This window comes from Indicator indicator, chromosome 9 (genome assembly GCF_027791375.1).
Source record: "Indicator indicator isolate 239-I01 chromosome 9, UM_Iind_1.1, whole genome shotgun sequence".
Taxonomy (NCBI): Eukaryota; Metazoa; Chordata; class Aves; order Piciformes; family Indicatoridae; genus Indicator; species Indicator indicator.
The window spans coordinates 11,730,009-11,749,780 of NC_072018.1; the positions used below are offsets into that span (position 1 = coordinate 11,730,009).

At 37.0% G+C, this 19,772-nt stretch overlaps 1 protein-coding gene across 1 annotated transcript in view; it reads left to right on the forward strand.

Annotated features, from left to right (window-relative positions):
• Nucleotides 1-19,772, forward strand: part of PSME4 (proteasome activator subunit 4) — a 61,376-nt gene that overhangs the window by 13,720 nt on the left and 27,884 nt on the right. Inside the window, exons 6-20 of the mRNA XM_054383340.1 lie at nucleotides 981-1,044; nucleotides 3,140-3,214; nucleotides 3,702-3,824; nucleotides 4,284-4,376; nucleotides 5,264-5,529; nucleotides 7,028-7,214; nucleotides 7,868-7,957; nucleotides 9,081-9,145; nucleotides 9,240-9,390; nucleotides 10,173-10,271; nucleotides 10,618-10,687; nucleotides 11,124-11,191; nucleotides 11,730-11,945; nucleotides 13,918-14,075; nucleotides 15,810-15,905. Of these exons, the coding sequence (XP_054239315.1) occupies nucleotides 981-1,044; nucleotides 3,140-3,214; nucleotides 3,702-3,824; nucleotides 4,284-4,376; nucleotides 5,264-5,529; nucleotides 7,028-7,214; nucleotides 7,868-7,957; nucleotides 9,081-9,145; nucleotides 9,240-9,390; nucleotides 10,173-10,271; nucleotides 10,618-10,687; nucleotides 11,124-11,191; nucleotides 11,730-11,945; nucleotides 13,918-14,075; nucleotides 15,810-15,905 (1,821 nt within the window). The remainder of the gene's footprint in view (nucleotides 1-980; nucleotides 1,045-3,139; nucleotides 3,215-3,701; nucleotides 3,825-4,283; nucleotides 4,377-5,263; nucleotides 5,530-7,027; nucleotides 7,215-7,867; nucleotides 7,958-9,080; nucleotides 9,146-9,239; nucleotides 9,391-10,172; nucleotides 10,272-10,617; nucleotides 10,688-11,123; nucleotides 11,192-11,729; nucleotides 11,946-13,917; nucleotides 14,076-15,809; nucleotides 15,906-19,772) is intronic.

Genomic DNA, 19,772 nt, shown 5'->3' on the forward strand with positions numbered 1-19,772 from the left:
AAACAGTATACAGCAGCAAAGAAATACAAAATGGAATTAAAGGTACTTTAATTCTGAAGGAATTCTGAAGGAATTCTGAAGTCTCACAAGTAAAAATCATTAGCAATAGCACAGCTTTGAGTCCTACCTTCTATTTAATTTGGTGGCTGCTGAACCTTCATGTAAGTTGAATTACAGCTGCTACTACAAATGGGGGATACTACAAATTGTGAGATAGAGGCCTTCAATTCACTTGAAAGATATGGAAATGTGAGACCATTGGAGGACTACTATAGGAAGTGAGTTTGAGAATTTGAGGAGGAACATTTGTGTGATGGAATGGTATCTGGGTCATATTTAAGGTAGAACTGTTGAACTTTGAAAAATACCCTGTTGTTTAGTGCATGTAAAGATCATTCAGGTTGTTTAGGTTAAAATTGTACTTGTGCTATAGGATTATTGAACACTTGAAGGAAGGGAGTGAATTTAGCTTATAAAGGTGAATTCAAGTAAGGGACTTGTGCAGAGGGTTTGCATCATTGGCTTTAGGTGAATTCAGAATCAGTGCTTATGACACTTGTACCTTAGTCAACAGGGACAAATTTTAGATTTTAAGGGAGAGGGAAATGAAATGTGATGTATTTTCTTTTGGTTTCTCTGTGTGGGATGGAAATACATAATGAAATGGCAAAACTGAAGTGGATAAGGAAACTCTTGGTGAAACACTTGTGTGAAAGGGGAAGATCTGAAAAGAGTAAGAGGAGAAGAGGTAAAAGAAGCAAGGACCGAAACTCAGGATCTCAGGAGGGTGTAGGGGACATGCTGTGGGAAGCCAAGCGATACAGGCATCATGTTGATCCCTGTTCTTGTTGGAAGAGCTGAGGGTCCAGGGAGTTGGTGTGACCATCTGGCAAAGTAAGAGTTAAATATCCAGTGAGAGATAAATATGATGTGAAAGAGCTGCCCTCACAACATTAATTTTTTTTTCTCTTCTCTTGCAGGCTTTGGTTTGATGAATTTATAGGCCTTTGGGTGTCAGTTCAAAATCTTCCCCAGTGGGAAGGGGTAAATATTTACTTTTCTTACTACACTAAGAGAAATCCATTTAAATATTCCTACCCTGCACTTTGAAGGCAATGAAGTCAAACAGTGATATAATTCTTTTTTTCCCTCTGTTTCAACTAATACAAGAGGCAGTTTTAATGCAAGCAGTTACTGGCTGAATAAATGAGACTTCCTTTGTGCTGGGTGAACATTGCCTAAGCTAGCCATTAAACAGCTTTTCTTTCCAACCTTGAGAATGCTGCATTTCCCAGACTGCCTACCTGTGCTTACAATGATGCAAAGTGCTATTGTGTTTTCTATAAACTGTAATTCCCTGCAGTTCCATATTTTGTATCTTAGCACTTCTTTCCTGATCACTAATTTTGAGTAGCAGTGTTTTGTCCTGACTACAATGAGATGTTCTCATCTTTATTTTAGATAGAGTAAAGAACTCATACTTCCCTTGGCCAAAAAAACCACTGGGCTATATCTTTCAAAGAAAACAGTCTAACGACATCCCCTAGCAGCTTAGGTGCTGTAGTTATTAGCTGACCTGTGCCTTGGCTTTACTGCAGGGAAACTTCCCATGTGACTGGATTTTTTTTTTTTCCATACTCAGTATGAACATAAACTCTTTGACCATCTGGTTCCTTTTTACTACTCTCTTGCATATATACACAAGGAGGACTTGTCACTGTCTTTGGAGAAAGCTGATTTCCATACCACCATTGAATGCTACCTCTCTGGCAGTTTCTTTGTGTGCGGCAAGCTTTCTCTCAGCTTGCTTTGGCAGGAGTTAGGCTTACTGTTTGAAGGAGAGCTATAGAATCAATTGCCGTTGTGCATGATAAGGGTTTGTCCCACAGATCAAACCAAACAAACTAGGTAGTTCATAAGAAAATGTAACATTTCTCTTCAGGTTGTGTCAGATGTGACTGTCCTGAATTGAATTTGTGCATTCTCCAAAGCTGTGTCCTTCAGACTGAGATGTGAACTGTTGTGCTGTGAATGGCTCTGAATTAAGCAGGATTATTTTTAAGGCCTGCTTTTTTGGCTTCACCATAACTTCAAGACACTGACAGAAGCATCAAGGCTCTTGGACACCTGGAGACATTTTCCTATTTGGACAAGCTCATAAAAGGAGTGTTGGCAGATTGTGCCAAACATAAAATAGGATATGGGGCTTAGCCTCTTTTTTTTTTGTTCAGCCCTGTTAACTGTCTTTCCTGAGGGCATCTTTCATTCTGTTTTGGACTCATGAGGCTGACTTCTGGTAGCGGAGTATCTAATTCTTCGTAGCTGGCCACTTAGTGCCATCCCATCTGAAAGCTAATGACCTTTACAAAGCACAGATGTGGATAAAGCAAAGCTTCCAAATGTGACAGTTAAAGGCAAGTGCACTTTAAGTAGGATGAATCTGGATAGAGCTGTCATCTGAAGTTTGTTCCAAACCTTTGCTGCAGAGATTAATAGTTTACTACACCCATCTGATAAAATGTTGGTATGAAAGACTCTGAAGCTTAGCACAAGTGTCCTCCTGTAAGCTGGCACCAGTAGTATTCTGCTGTGTGGAAGCTGTTATTAAAGGTAAAAAACTCAAAGCTGCTCAAAAGGGGGAAAGATCTTCAGAAAAGATAGAGCCTTTGACTCAGACTCATATAGTTTGAGTCTAAGTTTGTTGTTCATCTACTGTTCTTCAGAGCTGTTCTATCAGTAAATGTTTCAGAATTAAAATGTACTCTGCCTTTCGTGTTAATTCACAAAGCATGGAAAAGAGAATGTGAGTATACCTTCTAAAAGTGCTATTAGTACGTCTTTACAAAATTCTAAAAAACCATGGAAGAGAGAGAGGTGTATATTCAGAGAGGGGGGTGTATGTTCAGAGGGCCTGCCTTTTCCATACCTTGGATCACAATGATCTGCTTTAAGTGCTCAGATGAGTTGTATTCCTGAAGGTAGGAATTATGGTATGGATAGCTTCTGATAGAGTGAAATCTCCTTTTACAAGTGCTTTAGTGACACAGTAGCTTTTATCTTTTTTCTGTAGATTCAGGGGTTTGTACATGTTCTATAATATATTCCAATGAATATTTCCTTCTTTTATGGTTGTTTGCAGCATCTAGTAAATCTTCTTGCTCGCTTGGCCACCGACAACATTGGGTACATAGACTGGGATCCCTATGTCCCAAAGGTAATATTTCCCGTTTTATGAAATAAAAACTTTGAGATAAGTCTTCAGCGCTACTACACTAAGAATAATTCATATACCCAGTATGGGCTTTATACTGCAGTGGCCCAGTTTTTTAGAGTAGGTGAATTAATTTGAAGACTTAAGTTTAACTTGGAAAGTTGGAGCTATCTTGTTGTAACAGACAGCACTGGTAGATGTTACTGTTAGCACCTGACTCTAAACCAAAGCAACAACATGCTGTGCTGTCTCATTCTATAACTAACCCCATATTCCTGTGGAAATGGGCTTTATTGATGTTCCTTTGGTAAAGAGTATGTATGATCTTTTGAATCTTTCAGCTCATGGTTTTAAAGCTGTTCATAGCAGTCCTAGTGCTTAAAAAAGCCTGAAACCACAGATCACTTTTTCATTAGAAAGTTATTTTATGCCAAGTTTATGGCATTCATTTGTTGGTTTGGTTTGGATTTGGTTGTTTTGTTTTTTCCAGATTTTTACCAGAATTTTGAGGAGTTTAAATCTTCCAGTGGGAAGCAATCAGGTTGTCGTTCCAAGGTTCTTAACAACGGCTTATGAAGTAGGACATGTGGTAATGTGGATCACAGCCATGATGGTTAGTAACTTACTCATAAATGAAACAAACTAATACAAAGCTTTAAGTATGTATTTTAAAATGAAATATGTTTATTTTACTGCAGAAATGGTTTTTTAAACTGTATTTTGCCCAAGCTTTGTTTGAAGTTGCATTGTTTCACTGTCAATATGGAATGTTGACAGAAAAGTTTATTTCACAGCTGCTGTCTCTGGTATTCTAGAAATGAACAGCTATAAGTGCCACTTTGGATACATGCTTTGGACCTCCTGAACAATTCATAAGACTCTTTAGGGTGAACCCCATTAGATCAGATGGGGAGGACTTAAGTGCTGAGCTGAGAGTGGGGAAGGGAGGAGATTTGCAGATGTGATTTGAGGTATTGTGGTAACAGTGTTGCTTTGTACCTTGTGCTACTGTTACCTGTTCCTTGTATCACATTCCATGTAATAATTCCATGTTTTATTGGGTGTTTCACAGGGTGGACCAAGTAAACTAGTGCAGAAGCACTTGTCTGGATTGTTCAATAGCATTGCCTCTTTTTACCATCCTTCAAATAACGGGCGCTGGCTGGTGAGTGTTTTGCATATCAAGACAACTTCAGTTGTGATTTCAGCAAACATGTCAAATCAGACTTTTCAATAGATGCACTGTGTGCTCCAGCAGCCAAGTTGTTGTATAATATTTTGCCACTTTAATTTTCAAGATGTGTGTTTTTGCTGTCATTCAAATCATACTTCTATTTTGATATCAGGACCATTTTTCAAACATTTAACCCAAGTGCAGTTTAGAAGTGCAAAATTAGACATCTAATACATACCTAGGATAGGATAGGCAGCACTTTAAAGGAGGGTGATACACCATATCAGTATTACCTGTGTGACATAGGTTTTGTATCACTGACTTGATGTCTCTAGGTTAGCAATATCTAATTTTGATTTACCAAAGCAAAAAAAATATTTGAAACACATACCTAGTTTGATGAAGCATAACTTTTGAATGATGTAGCTGATAGAGTCTTCTGCTAGAGAAGGTAAGACTCTGCCTGTGATAGCTGGTAGAAAGTAGAGATTAAAATGGCAAGGCTGATAAAAGTGGTGCCAGAGGAGCTGACTTACTCTAGTATAGGATGTTTGCTTACATGTGGATGCAGAGAATGCTTTTAAAGGTGTCCTGGTTCCTGGTAAGTAATCTTGATTCATGAGTATATCTTTTGTATTTTATTTTTGCCTGATTTTTCAAAATCATAAGGTGTAGGGCTGGTAGCATAATTGTTAATATTTTGGGGAGTGAAGGTTAATACCGAATTGTGAACATCGTATGTTAGAGCTCTTCACAGTTTTATTGCATTTGTGTAATTTCAGTATACTGACTTTTTAACTGTCTGTTGTACACTTAGTGGCTCAGATTCTTCTACTACTGTTCAAGTAATTGAACACCATTTCTTGTCTGTTCAACAGGCCAAACTGATGAAACTACTTCAAAGGTTGCCCAGCAGTGTTGTCAGAAGGCTGCATCGTGAGCGCTACAAGAAAATGACTTGGTTAACTCCTGTGCCTGATAGTCATAAACTTACTGATCAGGATGTTACTGACTTTGTAGAATGCATTATTCAACCTGTTCTTCTGGCTATGTTTAGTAAAATTGGAAGCCTGGAGGCTGCTCAAGCCCTGCAGAACCTTGCACTAATGCGTCCTGAATTAGTAATTCCACCTGTACTTGAAAAGTAAGTTCCACAGAAGCATTGCAACTTCCTAGTTCCCTTCCCAACAAATAAATATGCAAAGCAGTCATATTAAATTACAACCAATTTCCTTGCTGAGGGTGCATGCTTGCAGTGAGTGAAGCTGCTAATACACCCCCTGAACATCCACTTGAGACAGTATGGAAACCAAGGGAGGACTTTAGGTTTTATTTTAAATTTCTTTAGTTTGTTTTAAACACCTGGCAAATGGAGTAGTTTAGGGAGCTGTTCGTAGCTTGTGTGATCCAGGGTAGTGCTTAGATGGTGTGTGTTTCTCTTAGCAGTTTGTTACCAGCAAGTGAGTGGGTAAGTTGAGAAACCAACTTTGTACCCTGTGTTCAAGAGCTGCCTTCTGCCTTCTCACTGGGTTTCAGCTGAGCCAAATATTTCTGGTTTGTGTCAGTTTGTTACAGTTTGTTTAAAATTATTGTCATTGTGTCTGATTTACGAAGCAAATCGCTACAGTGTGTGCCCATGTAAAATATTTTGTACAATTACTATGCTTTGCAGCCTGAAATGCCAAAAGAGAGGTGTAACTCCTTCCTGCCCCAATGCAAAGCTTTCTTCCTAGTCCCTGTCCATGTTTGCCTTTTATGCAGTCTTCTGTACTTTAACTACTTGTGTTGTAAAAACAGCAGTGAGGTTTGACTAGAAGAGCCCTTCCTCAGGCCCATACCTTACCGACTCAGCTCTTTGTAAAAACTTGATAAATCCGTTTTTACCTGAAAGCGTTTCAAGCAGAATAGTTCTAAGGACAGCAATGAATGTCTGTGTTGGATATGCCTGCTTTTCATGCTTTGAGAGCAGACTGAATGTCTGTTTGCTAGTTTGAACTATCACCAGTATGATTGCCTTGGCTGCAGCATTTTATTGAGCCCATGTAGATCCTTTGGATAATGTAGGGCAAGGGTTACACTATGACTCTTGTTCAAACTGTAGATTGTAACGGTACGAAGTGTTACACAGTTTGCTTAGAAGTACTCAGTGCTAAAATAGGTTTAAAAATCACATTAACTTAACAGTTTCTTATAAAAAAGGTAAGGACTTCAATGTAACTTTTAGTAATATACCCGTTAACTAATTATTTAGAAGCAATTAAGACAAGTTTTCATGCTTGCTACAAGAACCTTATACTTTTAAGTACACAGCTTAAATGAGCTTGAAGGTCAAACACTGAAATCATAGCTTTGCATCTAGGAGCTTGTACAGTTAATTCCTATGATGCAACTTCTAACAAATAATTTAATCCTGAATTTGTTGTGAATAGGGATTATTGAATGGAAGGAATTTTTTCTAACAGAACTATGTTAAGTCCATCAGAAAAATATTAGAAAAGAAAAATTTAGCCATTGATTAATTTGAAGTTTTGTTGCAGAAATTTATTACTCTTTCTGTATAAATTAACATGTGCAATCCACTTTTGTTTTGTCTGAAGACTTAAGAAACGTTGTTCCTAATATGACTGCTTTAAACCTTTTAGAACATACCCTGCACTGGAGACCTTGACAGAACCTCACCAGCTCACAGCTACTTTAAGCTGTGTAATTGGAGTAGCTAGGAGTCTGGTGTCTGGGGGGAAGTGGTTTCCTGAAGGTCCGACACACATGCTACCTCTCCTGATGAGAGCATTGCCTGGGGTGGATCCGAATGACTTCAGCAAGTGTATGGTGAGCATGTAAATATTCCTCCCCATCCCAAGAAGATAGATAGCCAACTACTTTGCTCTGAAAGCTGCTTTTATATTTGTATGAAAGAATAACTCGTGTTTCCAGAAGCTCTTAGCCTGATTTTGTTCCTGCACGATTTTATTTGTAAAATGTTCTAGCTTCTAACTTAGAATAACACTTTAGGCTTGTCAAACAATGCCATAAGCATTGTTGTGACTACTTGGGCAGCTCTGAAAAACAAGATAAAATAGGTATTCTAAAGCTGCTAACAAATATTGCTAGTCTTCTAAGATCTTTAGGAGGAGCTTTATCACTAGTATTTCATTAAATTAGGTCCTAAAATCCCACTTCAGGAGTTAATGTTAATTGCCTATTCAGACAGTGCAAACATCATAAGGTTTTTGTAACTTTAAAGTTATAAAAAGTTCAAGTGTTACTTTCCTCAAAAAAATTCAAGTTTTTTTTGCACAGTCCTGACAAGTTTTATGTATGAAATTAGAAATAGTTCTTAGAGTTTTGGGGTGGAAGAATTAAGCTCTGGAATCCTTTTTTATGTAATGATTTGCTTTAGTTCCGATACCTAAACTTCAAAAGCTTTTGAATGTGTAGAATGCAGTTGCATTTATTAAAGAGCTGTTTGCAACTCTTGACAGATTACATTCCAGTTCATTGCAACATTTTCTACTTTGGTGCCTTTAGTAGATTGTTCATCTGTATTGCAAGAAAGAGACGATCTTTCAGAGGTAAGAGCGTTCTGCAATTACAAAAACGAAACTGTAACCTGATTTTCAATTTCATTTCTTGTAATGTGATAATCTCTCCAGAACTGTAACAGATTTGCTGCTCTTTATCTTCTATGTAAAGCCATATTAACAAAAAATGGAAACAAAAACCGAAGATGTGGATCATGTCTGCTTTTGGTCAATGTGGTAGAGCTGAAGTCAGCATGCAATTTGGCCATGTATTGCTGTTTAGTCATAGGATGTTGTGGAGACCATGTTAAATTCAAACAGTTTAATAATTTTATGTCAAAATTACAGTGTAATTTGACCCTTAGATTGTCCTTCTTGGAGTAGGAGGTTAGGCTGTAACATAGTATCCAGAGGTCCCTTGCCATCTGAATTTTTTCGAGTCTAATAAAATAGCAGCTTTGTTACTGTTTAATTTTTAAAGCTTCCTGTTACCATGAAACCTTAAGGTAATAATTAAGAAATACAGAAAAACTCCAGAGGACTACAGTGTTGCTGTGAGATGTATATACATCATTTCTAGTTGAAAATTAGTCCAGTGTAGGGCAAGGTAGAACGTAACTAATGTTGATTCTCTGCGACACTCTGGAAGGAATTTGGTCTCTTCTTTTGGAAAACTTTGTCTATCTTAAAACAACCACCAAACTATCAGAGAATAGCTTGTAGCTTCAGATTGGACAGATTCTGAATGCTTAGCAACTGGAAGAAGGTTAATTTCTTTGCCCCAAAGCTGCAGCATTCAGAAATTAACAGAGGAGTTTGTATGCCAAATGTTTAACTATGTCAGTAGGGCCAAATCTGCCACCACAGTTAGGACCTGCTGGAAAATAGGATCAGTAGTAAGGCCAAAGGTTGCATCCATGGAGGCAGACCTGATTTCATCATGAGAGATTATTTGGCTAGACATCAAGGTCAGGAAACTTGGCAGGACACTGTAAAGAAAATGTGATAATTGCTTTTAGTGTACTGTACAAACTTGGATGGAAAATGCACTGTAGTATATATAATTTAAAATCTGGAAGTGTTTTTGAAGTAGTTAATAAAGGAAATTAAGTTTATATTTGATGTTTTCTTAAGAAAAGACACATTTTGTGCTTCTTTTGCATCGGAAAACTAGGTGGAAAGAGAATTGTGCTCTGCAACTGCTGAATTTGAGGATTTTGTACTACAGTTTATGGATAGGTAAGCAAGCTAAGGGGAGGTGAAAGTTTGGTGTGAGGAACTTCATAACTTTAAAGTTCCACTTACTAAAATTGTGCTTATTTTATTTGTGTAGATGCTTTGGACTTATAGAGAGCAGCACACTAGAACAAACCAGGGAGGAGACTGAAACTGAGAAAATGACTCATCTAGAGAGTCTAGTGGAACTGGGTCTCTCTTCCACTTTCAGTACAATCCTTACACAGTGCTCAAAGGATATCTTCAAGGTACATAGAACTTGAACTTTCCACCTGACTTCAAGAGACTTAATTTTCTGTTGTGAATGACTGATGGGTTCAGATTCTTCTTTCTGTCATGGTCCTGTTGTGAACTGTGATGCTTAACTGAGGAAAAGGCTCAGGGTAGGGGGGAGTTTAGGATCTCTTGTCAGTTTGCTTTGGGATTTTGATGTACGTATATAAAGAGCACTTAGGTTCTTGATGCACCATTAGGAGAAATCATTCTGATAGCTGATTTTTATCAGTTTACTGCTCTAGGCTGTGATTAGTTACTGTCTTCTGATGGTGGTGCTAACCTACCCAGCTCCCAGGTTTTATTTTCTCTCCCTCTCCCACTTTTTCAGCTGGGAAAAAACTGTTCAAGCTGCTGGCTGGTGGAATCAGAAAAATTACCTGGATTGAAATAACTGGGGAGGGGTGGGTGTGGAGAATCCATGTTTTCACACGGGCAGATTCTGTCCTTGCGGGTTGAGTCAAAACATTTTAATCTATTCACATTACTTTATGTGCATATTTGGAAATGCTGGGGTTTGTACATATTGAACCATTACACTGGACAGTTTGATATGATTTTTGTCTGGAATCCTTTGGTTAATGTAATGCTTTCCTCTGTTTTTTTAAAAGACTTTGACCATGATTCATGTTAAAAATAAAAAATAAAAATCGTAACAGAGATGCTGCCTGATGTGTAACAGCAAACATTTTATGATACCTAGTTTTCCTTTTTAAAAAAAGAGTAATCTCCATCTTTTTTTCCCCCTCATTTGTAGGTTGCCTTGGAGAAGGTTTTTAACTTTGCTATTTCAAATATATTTGAGACGAGAGTTGCTGGTCGAATGGTTGCCGATATGTGCCGAGCAGCAGTAAAAGTGAGAGAAAAAAGCCCCAATCCTATTACTGTTTTATGCAATATCTTTGTTTTCTTGTAAATACAGATGGTTCTTAAGATTATGTCTTCTAAAATTGGATACTTGGGTATAACAATATTTGAAGAGGTTAATTCACAGAGTATTTTTCTTGTATTAATGTTAAATTTAGGTTTTATTGAGTGTTTAAAAATTATGAAGTCAGGATGACTGTAAATTGAATTTGAGTTGAGATAATCTGTTTTTCCTTCCTTCTTACTAATGTTGTTGGAAGAGTTTTGTCAATGTATGGACTGAGTTCCATAAGGCGTTTTTATTTACAATGAGCTCTTTATGATGCTGTTTCTAGTGCCGCCCTGAGGAATCCTTGAAGCTGTTTGTACCACACTGCTGCAATGTTATAACTCACCTCACAGTCAGTAAGTGTTGTGTGCTTCAATTTGGGTCGACTTCTACTGAACATCAAAATAATATTTAAAACTTCTCTGTGTTTTCCCCAACTTCATTTCAACAATGGAAAATTGATTGCCCATTATTTTTTCTAAAAAGATCTCAAACAAACAACTGTTTATGTGTAATTTCAAGGCAGAAAGCCATCGAGCTGCAGGATCATCCTTTTGTGAAAAATGTGGCCATTTAAAATGTCTGCAGCATTCTTGTTTTTCAAAGCATTCAAGATACTGAATTGGCTAAAGTAACTTCCATCTGCATGTGGGTGCAGTATAAATTGGAAGATTGTAATGGAAGGGTTGGGAGTAAACTTTCGGGAAACAAACATCTGGTTTAGGACTTAAACTTTTTGAAAAAACTTGACTGCAGTATTGTTACAGCACTGCTTATCATTTGTTCCTCTAGATGATGATGTATTACATGACGAAGAACTAGATAAGGAGCTACTTTGGAATCTTCAGCTTTTGTCAGAGGTATCACAAAGAATGTTCTTCCCACGCATGTGTATCAGTAAATGCTGTTTAATGCTCTTTAAAGAAGAAGAAAATAATCTATTAAAACAAAGTAAATGTTGTATGAAATGACATGACATTAACTTCTTTTTCTTATATAACTTCAAATGGGACATAAGTGGCTGCTGTTTCAAGAAAATAATAAACCCACACTATGTGTGTGGAATAAAATAAAAGTATGTATTGTAATTATTGAAGGATAAATGGAAGAGGGATCAGTGCAGGCAAAAACATAAGTTATTTTTGGTAAAGCTAGATTTTTTAATCTAAAATACAGTTATTGCTAGAAAATCTTGAAGAGCATCAAGAAGAAATGTATGTCTCAGTTCTTGTGTTACTTTTCCAGCAATGAAGTGGAAAGTGCAAGTTCAGTCTTGAATTTGAAATCAGTCTGATGTACAGAATGAATTACGGTACAGGTTCAGTTGAGTGGTGTAATCCTTTACTCCTCTAGAACACAGTCAGTTGTTTACATTTGAAATGTTTGTCTTCCTATTAGATCACTCGAGTGGATGGAAAGAAGTTGCTACCGTACAGGGAGCAGCTTGGGAAGATACTACAGCGAACCCTACACTTAACCTGTAAGCAGGGTTACATTCTGTCTTGTAACCTACTGCACCATCTTCTTCGTTCTGCTACACTTATCTACCCCACAGAGTACTGCAGTGTGCCAGGTGGCTTTGACAAGCCTCTTTCTGAATACTTTCCTATCAAGGCAAGGATTTTAATTTATTTAGGATTAGAGGATTTGACTTTTTTAAAAAAACAATTATATAATATATTCTTTTGGGGGTTTTTTGAGATTTCCGAATATAGGTAGCAACAATGGGAAGTGTAAATGAAAGATACTTTGGGCTTTGAAATGTATAGCAAATGACAAGTTACTTAAAATAATATTGATAGCCAAAAAAAGAGAAGAATGCTGACTGTTGTTTTGAGTAACTTTATAGCGTGATAGTGTTTTATGACGTGTTTTAAAATGATTGCATGATCACAATAAGAGAATACAAACTAAGAGTGCCTGCTCATTTTTCTGAATCTTGTCATACATGATGCTTTTAATTGGGATCCAACTATCATGAAGTGCAGAGTTATAAACAGTTAAGTTTTGAGTTCAGCAGGAGAAATTTGCTGTTCACTTTAATGTGAATATCCAGTCATAGGAAGCATTGTTGCACTGGGACAAACTTAGTCTTTCATCTGCTTTGGTGGACGAGAGCTGCAGCCCTTCCTTGTACCTCTTCATATAAATGTGATTACCAAATAGAACAAATAACGATGAGTGTATGGTGAAATGAGTACCACAATGCAGAACAGCTGCAGGAAAGGAGCTGTGGTATTTTACAGGTAGGCAGAATAGCAAATAAACAATGACTCTACACTAAGCTTGAGACAGAATGAAAGTGAAGTGGCAATATAAAATTACTGGGATGGTCAAAAGTAGTATGCTAGTCTACTGTTAAGAATTTGAGGTCAGTTTATCAGTACTGCAGATGAACAGTGAATACCAAATTGTGTTTTCCGGAAAAGTGTTCTTTTAACTTTACAACTGCAGGTAATCCAATGTTTGTTACTGAAACCTAGTACAGTTCTATGAACTCATGGCAACACCCAGTTCAGCCAGATTGTTAAACAAAAAAATCTTAGTGCTGCAATACAGAAACGGACTTACTATTTTAAATTCTTCCTCTGAAATTGAGAAAGTCACAATTACTTGACCGTTCAGTGGCTACTTCAGAAAGTGTGTATCATGTCATAGAATCACAGAATGGCTTATCAGGTCTTCGTTGCCATTGACAGCTTGTTTGCCACTTCCATACTTTCTACCCTGTCCCAGTATAAATCTGCAGTTCTGTCTTTGTTAGGTAATACTCAGAAAGGACACTAACATTGAGTGAGTGTGTTGGTATAGTTCTTTGTATTTCTGTCCAGTCAGGTCAGTTGGGCATTCTAAGAATACATGGTCAAGGTTTGAAATGCTAAATTACCATGTGAAATTGAACAAACCCAGGACATGGAAAGTGAAAGCTAAAGGCCTGTAAATTGATACAGTTCTAAACATAGACTTCATATTTGAATATAAATTAATAATAAATACTGACTTTTACGTACTCAAGTGGTGTTAAATGTTATAGCAAGCCTAAGCAATTTGTAAGGCAAAATATAAAATCTTGGTTTTGTTATGGGATGACACAGTGTTGTATGGAAAGATTTAACTCAAAATGAAGCTTTTTTAATGTTTAAAATGAAAGTGCTAAGTTCCTGATTGCAGTTAAAAACTGAAAAGAAATATTATTAAATGAGCTAGCTTATTTATTTTCTAAAGGAGTATCAATAGGCTGAGCTGTACTTAAGACTATTTCTGAATTTTTACTCAGACAAAAGAATAATAAAGTTTATATTTCAATTAGATCAGTATAGTTCTTTTCCTTTTAGTCCTTTCAGGTTTGTGTGACTTCCCAGGTACATGTAGACAGCATAGTAAGTTTGGGATTTCTCTTTTGGTTTATTATGTTCTTAATGTGCTTGGGTGTTTTTTCCCTGAAATTGTCAGGATAGCTACTTTATAGCAGTAACTAGTTCATGTGTTGGGTTATTTTACTAATAGTAATATGAAGTGCTATTTTTTTTTTAAAAGGCAGTTTCTTCATAGTTTGATTAATAAGAAATTCCTGTCTTTACTACAGGACTGGGGTAAACCAGGTGACTTGTGGAATTTGGACATTCAGTGGCATGTTCCTTCTTCTGAGGAAATAAACTTCGCTTTTTGTTTGCTGGATACTTTCCTTCAGCCTGAGCTCACCAAACTAGAGCAGTATGCAACTGGAGAACTAGAAATGTCCAGGTTAGTAGTAATATGTAATACTAAGAGGGGGCATTTATGTAGTCACATCTGTTTTAAGTCATTATTGACAGTCACAGTGGCACTGGAAAAAATGAGGGGGTGAAACACTACAATATCAGTGTTAAAACTGAGGAGGCGATGCAGTCAGTGGTGTAACAATTAAGAATGGAGGCAAGAATACCATTGCCCAGTCTTGTTAAATTCTGTTAGTGTGATACCATGGCTTTTTAAGGATAGTTTCCTAAGCACAAGATAATCATAACTTCAGTATGTGCTAAAGCATTTACCAAGTATCAAATAGCTAAAGCTGTTTACAAGCATTAAATCTCAAACATTCTTCGTTTCTTATGTTAAACCTTCATGTCCTTGAAGCTATATATACTTCAATTCATAGCATCTGATATTATACCTCCTGCTGTAAAGTGCAGCCCTACATGAAACAGGGCATGGTGTATCAGACTCTTAGTTTTCTTCCTGACCCAGTTCCCACTTTTTTAATCTGAAAAAGACAGTATACACATGACAAATCAAACCATAATCATGCCACCAAACCATAATCAGAAAGTACACTTAGACCAAAAGATGGGAAGATATGCTTCTTATTGAAGTCCTGGGTTTATTTGTATGGATTTGTTTGGGGGATGGTTGGGTTTTTGTTGTTGTTGTTGCTGTTTGTTGTGTTTGTGTTGTTTTGGTTTTTTTTTTTTCCCTAGAACTTACTATGTAAAATTCTCAGTATATAGCAGAATTGGACTTTGATTTCATCAAAGCTTTACTATGCTATCTAAAAGAAATAAATGATGATGATTTGATTTGAATACAGTGCATGTATTGCAAATTAGGTTGGAAGGCAAGATAAGCAAAGCTACAAGAATAGATAGAGCTGTTTGTTGCTGAGGTAGTTACAGGTGTGAATACATGGGATCCTAGGTGAGCCTACTATTGCTTTGAATTGCAACATTCATGGAGTTTGACTTCTTGTCCGATTTTTCATTCCCAGTATCCCACTAAGTAGTAATTGGAAATAAACCATTTTTGATACATTTAGGAGCCTCAGAGTAAGATTTGCTATGACAAAAGATAGAACAAAATATTCTGACAGTCTTTGAACATACATTTAGAGATTTGACAAGTACCATATGAGTACTAAGAGATAATCAGGAACCTCTTAAGAGGGTAGAAAGGAGTTACTTTACAAACCAGAGCTGCGTACCACAGAGACAAGAACAAAGGACAAAATTTGTAATTATATACTGAAGCCTGCTACTTTAGATGAAAAAAAAGTTCATATTTTTGCATTGTATTTTATTTTCAGACAGTAGAATATTCATTCAAAAGTATTCCTTCATCTTACTTGTGGTGGGAAGGACTTTTCTTGGCCTTGAGGCAAGGAGTTATTTCATGGATTTTATCTGAGATTTAGATAAAATTCTTCAAAACAATTTTTTTTGGGTGAAGCTGTCTGTTTTGATTAGTTTATCTCATAGTGAAGTTAACTTCATATTTTCGGAATGTAAAAATCTCAAAGTCAAGTTTTTCAGAATATGAAGCTGAACATTGGAGTTTTGTTGGATCAGAAAAACCACAGCTTGGTTTCTGTGATGGTCCCTCTTGTGTCTAGAACTGATGTAGGTAAAGAAAAAAGCTTTGATAAAACTTCAGCAAAAAATACTGTTTTGTATGTTTTTCAAGCATTTATCAGATAAGTAATAAAGTTTTTTTTTTTTCTTTAAGAGATGATGTGCAGCAGTGTCTTGCTATAGTACATAACTGCTTGATTGGTTCTGGGAATGTTCTGCCTCCTCTAAAAGGAGAAAGGGTGGCTCATCTGTAAGTAAAATTTATTTTTATATCACAAATGTTCTTAGCAATTATATTACTTTCATACTGGGTTTTAATGCTTTCTTATTGCTGTTATCACACAACTTGTAGTGGCTGTTTTTAAGGAACTCTCATTAATATAAAGATATTTGAAATAGTGACTTACAGAAACACGAGAGTACTTAAAACATGCTGGGATTTTTGTCCAAGATTGAAAATGTTTTTAAAAGGTAGGTGACAGCACTGCATTGCTAATGCTACTTAATAAAAATGAAACAGAGGCTAGGTATTTGTTTGTGTGTCTACCCTCCTGTAAAAGAAGCCTTCAAACCATAGTGCACTACCCCCTTACTAATATTCCCATTACCCTGAACATAAGCATTCTGAATTTGTTGCTGACTGTCTTCTTATGTTAAAATAGGAAATAAGTCCTCTTTGAATACTGAAACCCCTGTCAATAATGTCCTAGTAGGGCCTGGCTACTCGTGCCAGCATACAGTGAAGCCCTAGCAAAAATGCTTGAGTGAACTCTCATTTTTGAAGTTATAACTTTCTGCTGCATTGCAGTAGTTCAGGTTTTAAACCAGACTATTTTAATAGATAGGATTGCTGCTTTGGCTCTGATTTCTTTGAGGAAGTATGCTGAAATACTAATGTTAGAGGTGATTATGACTTAGATCACTGTATTGCTGTGGTTTAAAATACGGAGAGTTTCAGTTAAGCTTATGGCCAGTCTGTGTTGGGTGACTATAAAGTTGCTGAGATTTTTTTTTGCCTGCATGCCACCTACTGAAAGTGCCAAGGAACACTGATAGAGTCTCAAGCCTAATTTCTTCAGTGTCTAGTGTCTGTGAGATTGTATGGCAAGAGAGGCTCTTGAGTATGTTAGAACATTTATTAAGCTGGAGAGCTTTGCAGAGGCCACGTTTTACCGTTGGCTAAGTTAAAAATGCAGGGAAGTAATCTTTTAGTTAAGGAAGCAGCGCCGGGCAGTCGGGCTAAGGACTCTGGCACCTTTCGAAAGGCATTGACTGTGTCTGTACTAGCAATGTGCTGTTGGTCTGGTATTGGGAAACCATGGGAGTGTCTCTTGCATTGCTTCTGGATTGAATCCTGCCCTGCTGTCTGTTAGGCAAGCAAACACTGGATGGAATTCACATGGCTCATGGGTTCAAGGTATCTTCTGTTGAACGGGGTTATTCTATGTAAGCAAAGGTCACATAAGGAAACTGCCAAGAATGAAGATTCCTCTTCACTGCCTGACTCCCTTCTTTTCCTTCTTCAAGTAATAACTGGAATGTTTGTGATGAGGGAGGTGAGCTTTTGGGTTCGAGAGCATCATGAAATGGCTTCCTGTGAATACTTTTTTCTGTCTCATCTGTTCATAAAATTGTATCTAATTTGATTCAAAAGACACTAACTTGCTGCTGAGATGGAAAAAGAGTTTTATTTTTATTCTCATTGTATTGTGAGTTTCTGGGTTATGTTTTTGTAAGACAGCAGTTCATGTTCCCAATCCTGCTCCCATTGTCTGTAGAGGGAATGCATCTAAAGCAGTTTTGAAACCAAAAGGCTTTTTTTGAAAGTAAGAGTTGGTTACCTAGAACACCCTTAATTTAAGTACTGTGTACTGACAGCACTAGTGGTGATGATATCCACTGTCTGAAATTGCAGGATAGGAATATTTTTGAATGCAGGTATTGGTAAGTGGCTCGAGACATTTAAGCTTAAAAAACAATTCCACATGTAAACTTCTACAGCAAACTGGGAGATGAGATTTCTTGTCAGATACTTCCTACACCACTCAACTCCAGTGGACCAGAGCTGATCACACACTGTTGCTGGTGCTGGCTGTAAAGTAGAGCTGCGTAGGTATAAGTGCTAGATTTTCCTGAAGATTGTTGCCAAGAAAGACAGGTAATGAGTTTTTGTTCTTTTATGATCGTTCAGACTTCTCAGTAAATGAAAGGAAATCCTCATAGATGGGGGAGTACTTGGAGCAATGTAATTTGAACCTTGGCAGAAGATGTGTGTGGGGTGAATGGACTTCAAATGTTTTTGTGTAGCGGTATGACGAACTAGGTCTGATTGTTCACAACTGCCTACAGGCCGCCTCTGACACCAAGATGCTTTTTGCCCCCAAACACATGGGGTTTATTTTTCTGTGTGACAACTGAAAACTGCACAAATGTTTGCAGGCCTTGCTTTGGGGTCTTTTGCGGTCTTGCTTGGGTGACAAGCAGGGCAAGGAAGTGGCAAGAATAAAGGAGAACATTTGCTTTCCTCATTAAGACTGTGAAACCACTGTACCTGATTTGATCCTTAAATTAAGTGACTTGGTCATAACAGTGACTAGTACAAAGATGACATGACTGAGGGAGAAAGTAGTCTTTTTGCTTAAGTAACGGGAAAATAATAATGACAATTATGTATTGACTGTGTTACAGATGTCATAATCTGGCCAAATGCTTATCTCATACTTGGTTGTCATAATTGACCTGTGTTGTTGCATAAAATTCCTGTGCATTAGATGTGAGCTTTAGGGTGTGGATTTTTTTTTTTTATTTGCATGGATGATTTTGAAATCACAGGCTGAGAATATAACAAAAGTCATGAGCACTGTTTTGGGAAAAGAAAGTGAGTGAAGCTGGATTGAAATTCTAAACCTTTCTGCTTTAAAATAAATTGCAGCAGTGAACACATGAGACTGCTTTCTACTAACATGGTAATCGTTTGCTGCTTGGTGTTTTGTTGTGATAATTCTTTTGAAGTTACCTCTACAGTAGGAAAGTAAGAGCTGGTGCAAATATAAGGCCTTTTCATTAGCATGGAGAATACTATATTTTACTGAAGTAGTGCTTTTAACCCAGTATTCTGTTTTGTTTGTAGATGGCTTACTACAATTTTTCAACATAATTTTATAGAAATGATGTTCAACACTGTTGCACTGTTCACTTACGAAAGCCTCTCATCCTGAAAAGTTCAGGGGGGAAGTCACTTGGTCCATTTATGGACTTCTACAATGTTGTTTTTTTCTCAGTATCAAACACCTGAGAATACCCAATAATTTCAAAATTTCTTTCTGGTTTTATGTTTTGATTACTGAAAAGTTATATGTTTAGAGCAAAACCCCTAATTGTTAAATTGAACATGTGACTCGAGTAAGCTCAGTATACCCAAAAGAATACACTCTGTGTGTACACACACCAACTCTGCATGCACATCAGCATAACTATTGTGAAGGGCTTGAAGTCTGATCTCCTTCTTAACTGAACTTGAGCATAAATGGTTTAGGTTTTGTAATGCTCCAACTGTTTTGGATCCTAAACAGTTCTTAGGCTCAGTTTGTGAATTTTTTTTTCTTCAATTTGGGGAGCAAAATTCTCAATATGTGTTTCACATGAATGACAAATAGCTTAGATCCTTCTGAAAATCCCACCAGAGCTCATGCTATTTGAAATGCTTAATGTTACTGTTTCATACATGAACAAGTATTTAGTGAGAACGTGGGCACTTCAGGAGAAATTTGTGCACAGTCCATCCACAAATAAACTGCATGACTGAAACCTATAAGTGTTGAAATAACTTTTAATAAATGTCACTTGCTGACTTTTATTTTTTCAGCCTGTAAATAGAAGGTATTTAAACATCATCTTTTTTGGAGGATGAATGAATTCTCTTCTAAAGTGCCATACCTAACAAATTAATGGAAAACTATTTCTTGACTCGAATAGTGTGTATTTATATAATTTTTCACATAGTGTCCTTCTTTAGTAGAGATGCCATTGATTTCAGGTGCATTCTGGCAGTAGTCATGAGGGGAAGGGAAAAAGGAATTGAGACTGTCAGAGGTTGTGAGGAGCATCCATTGTGACA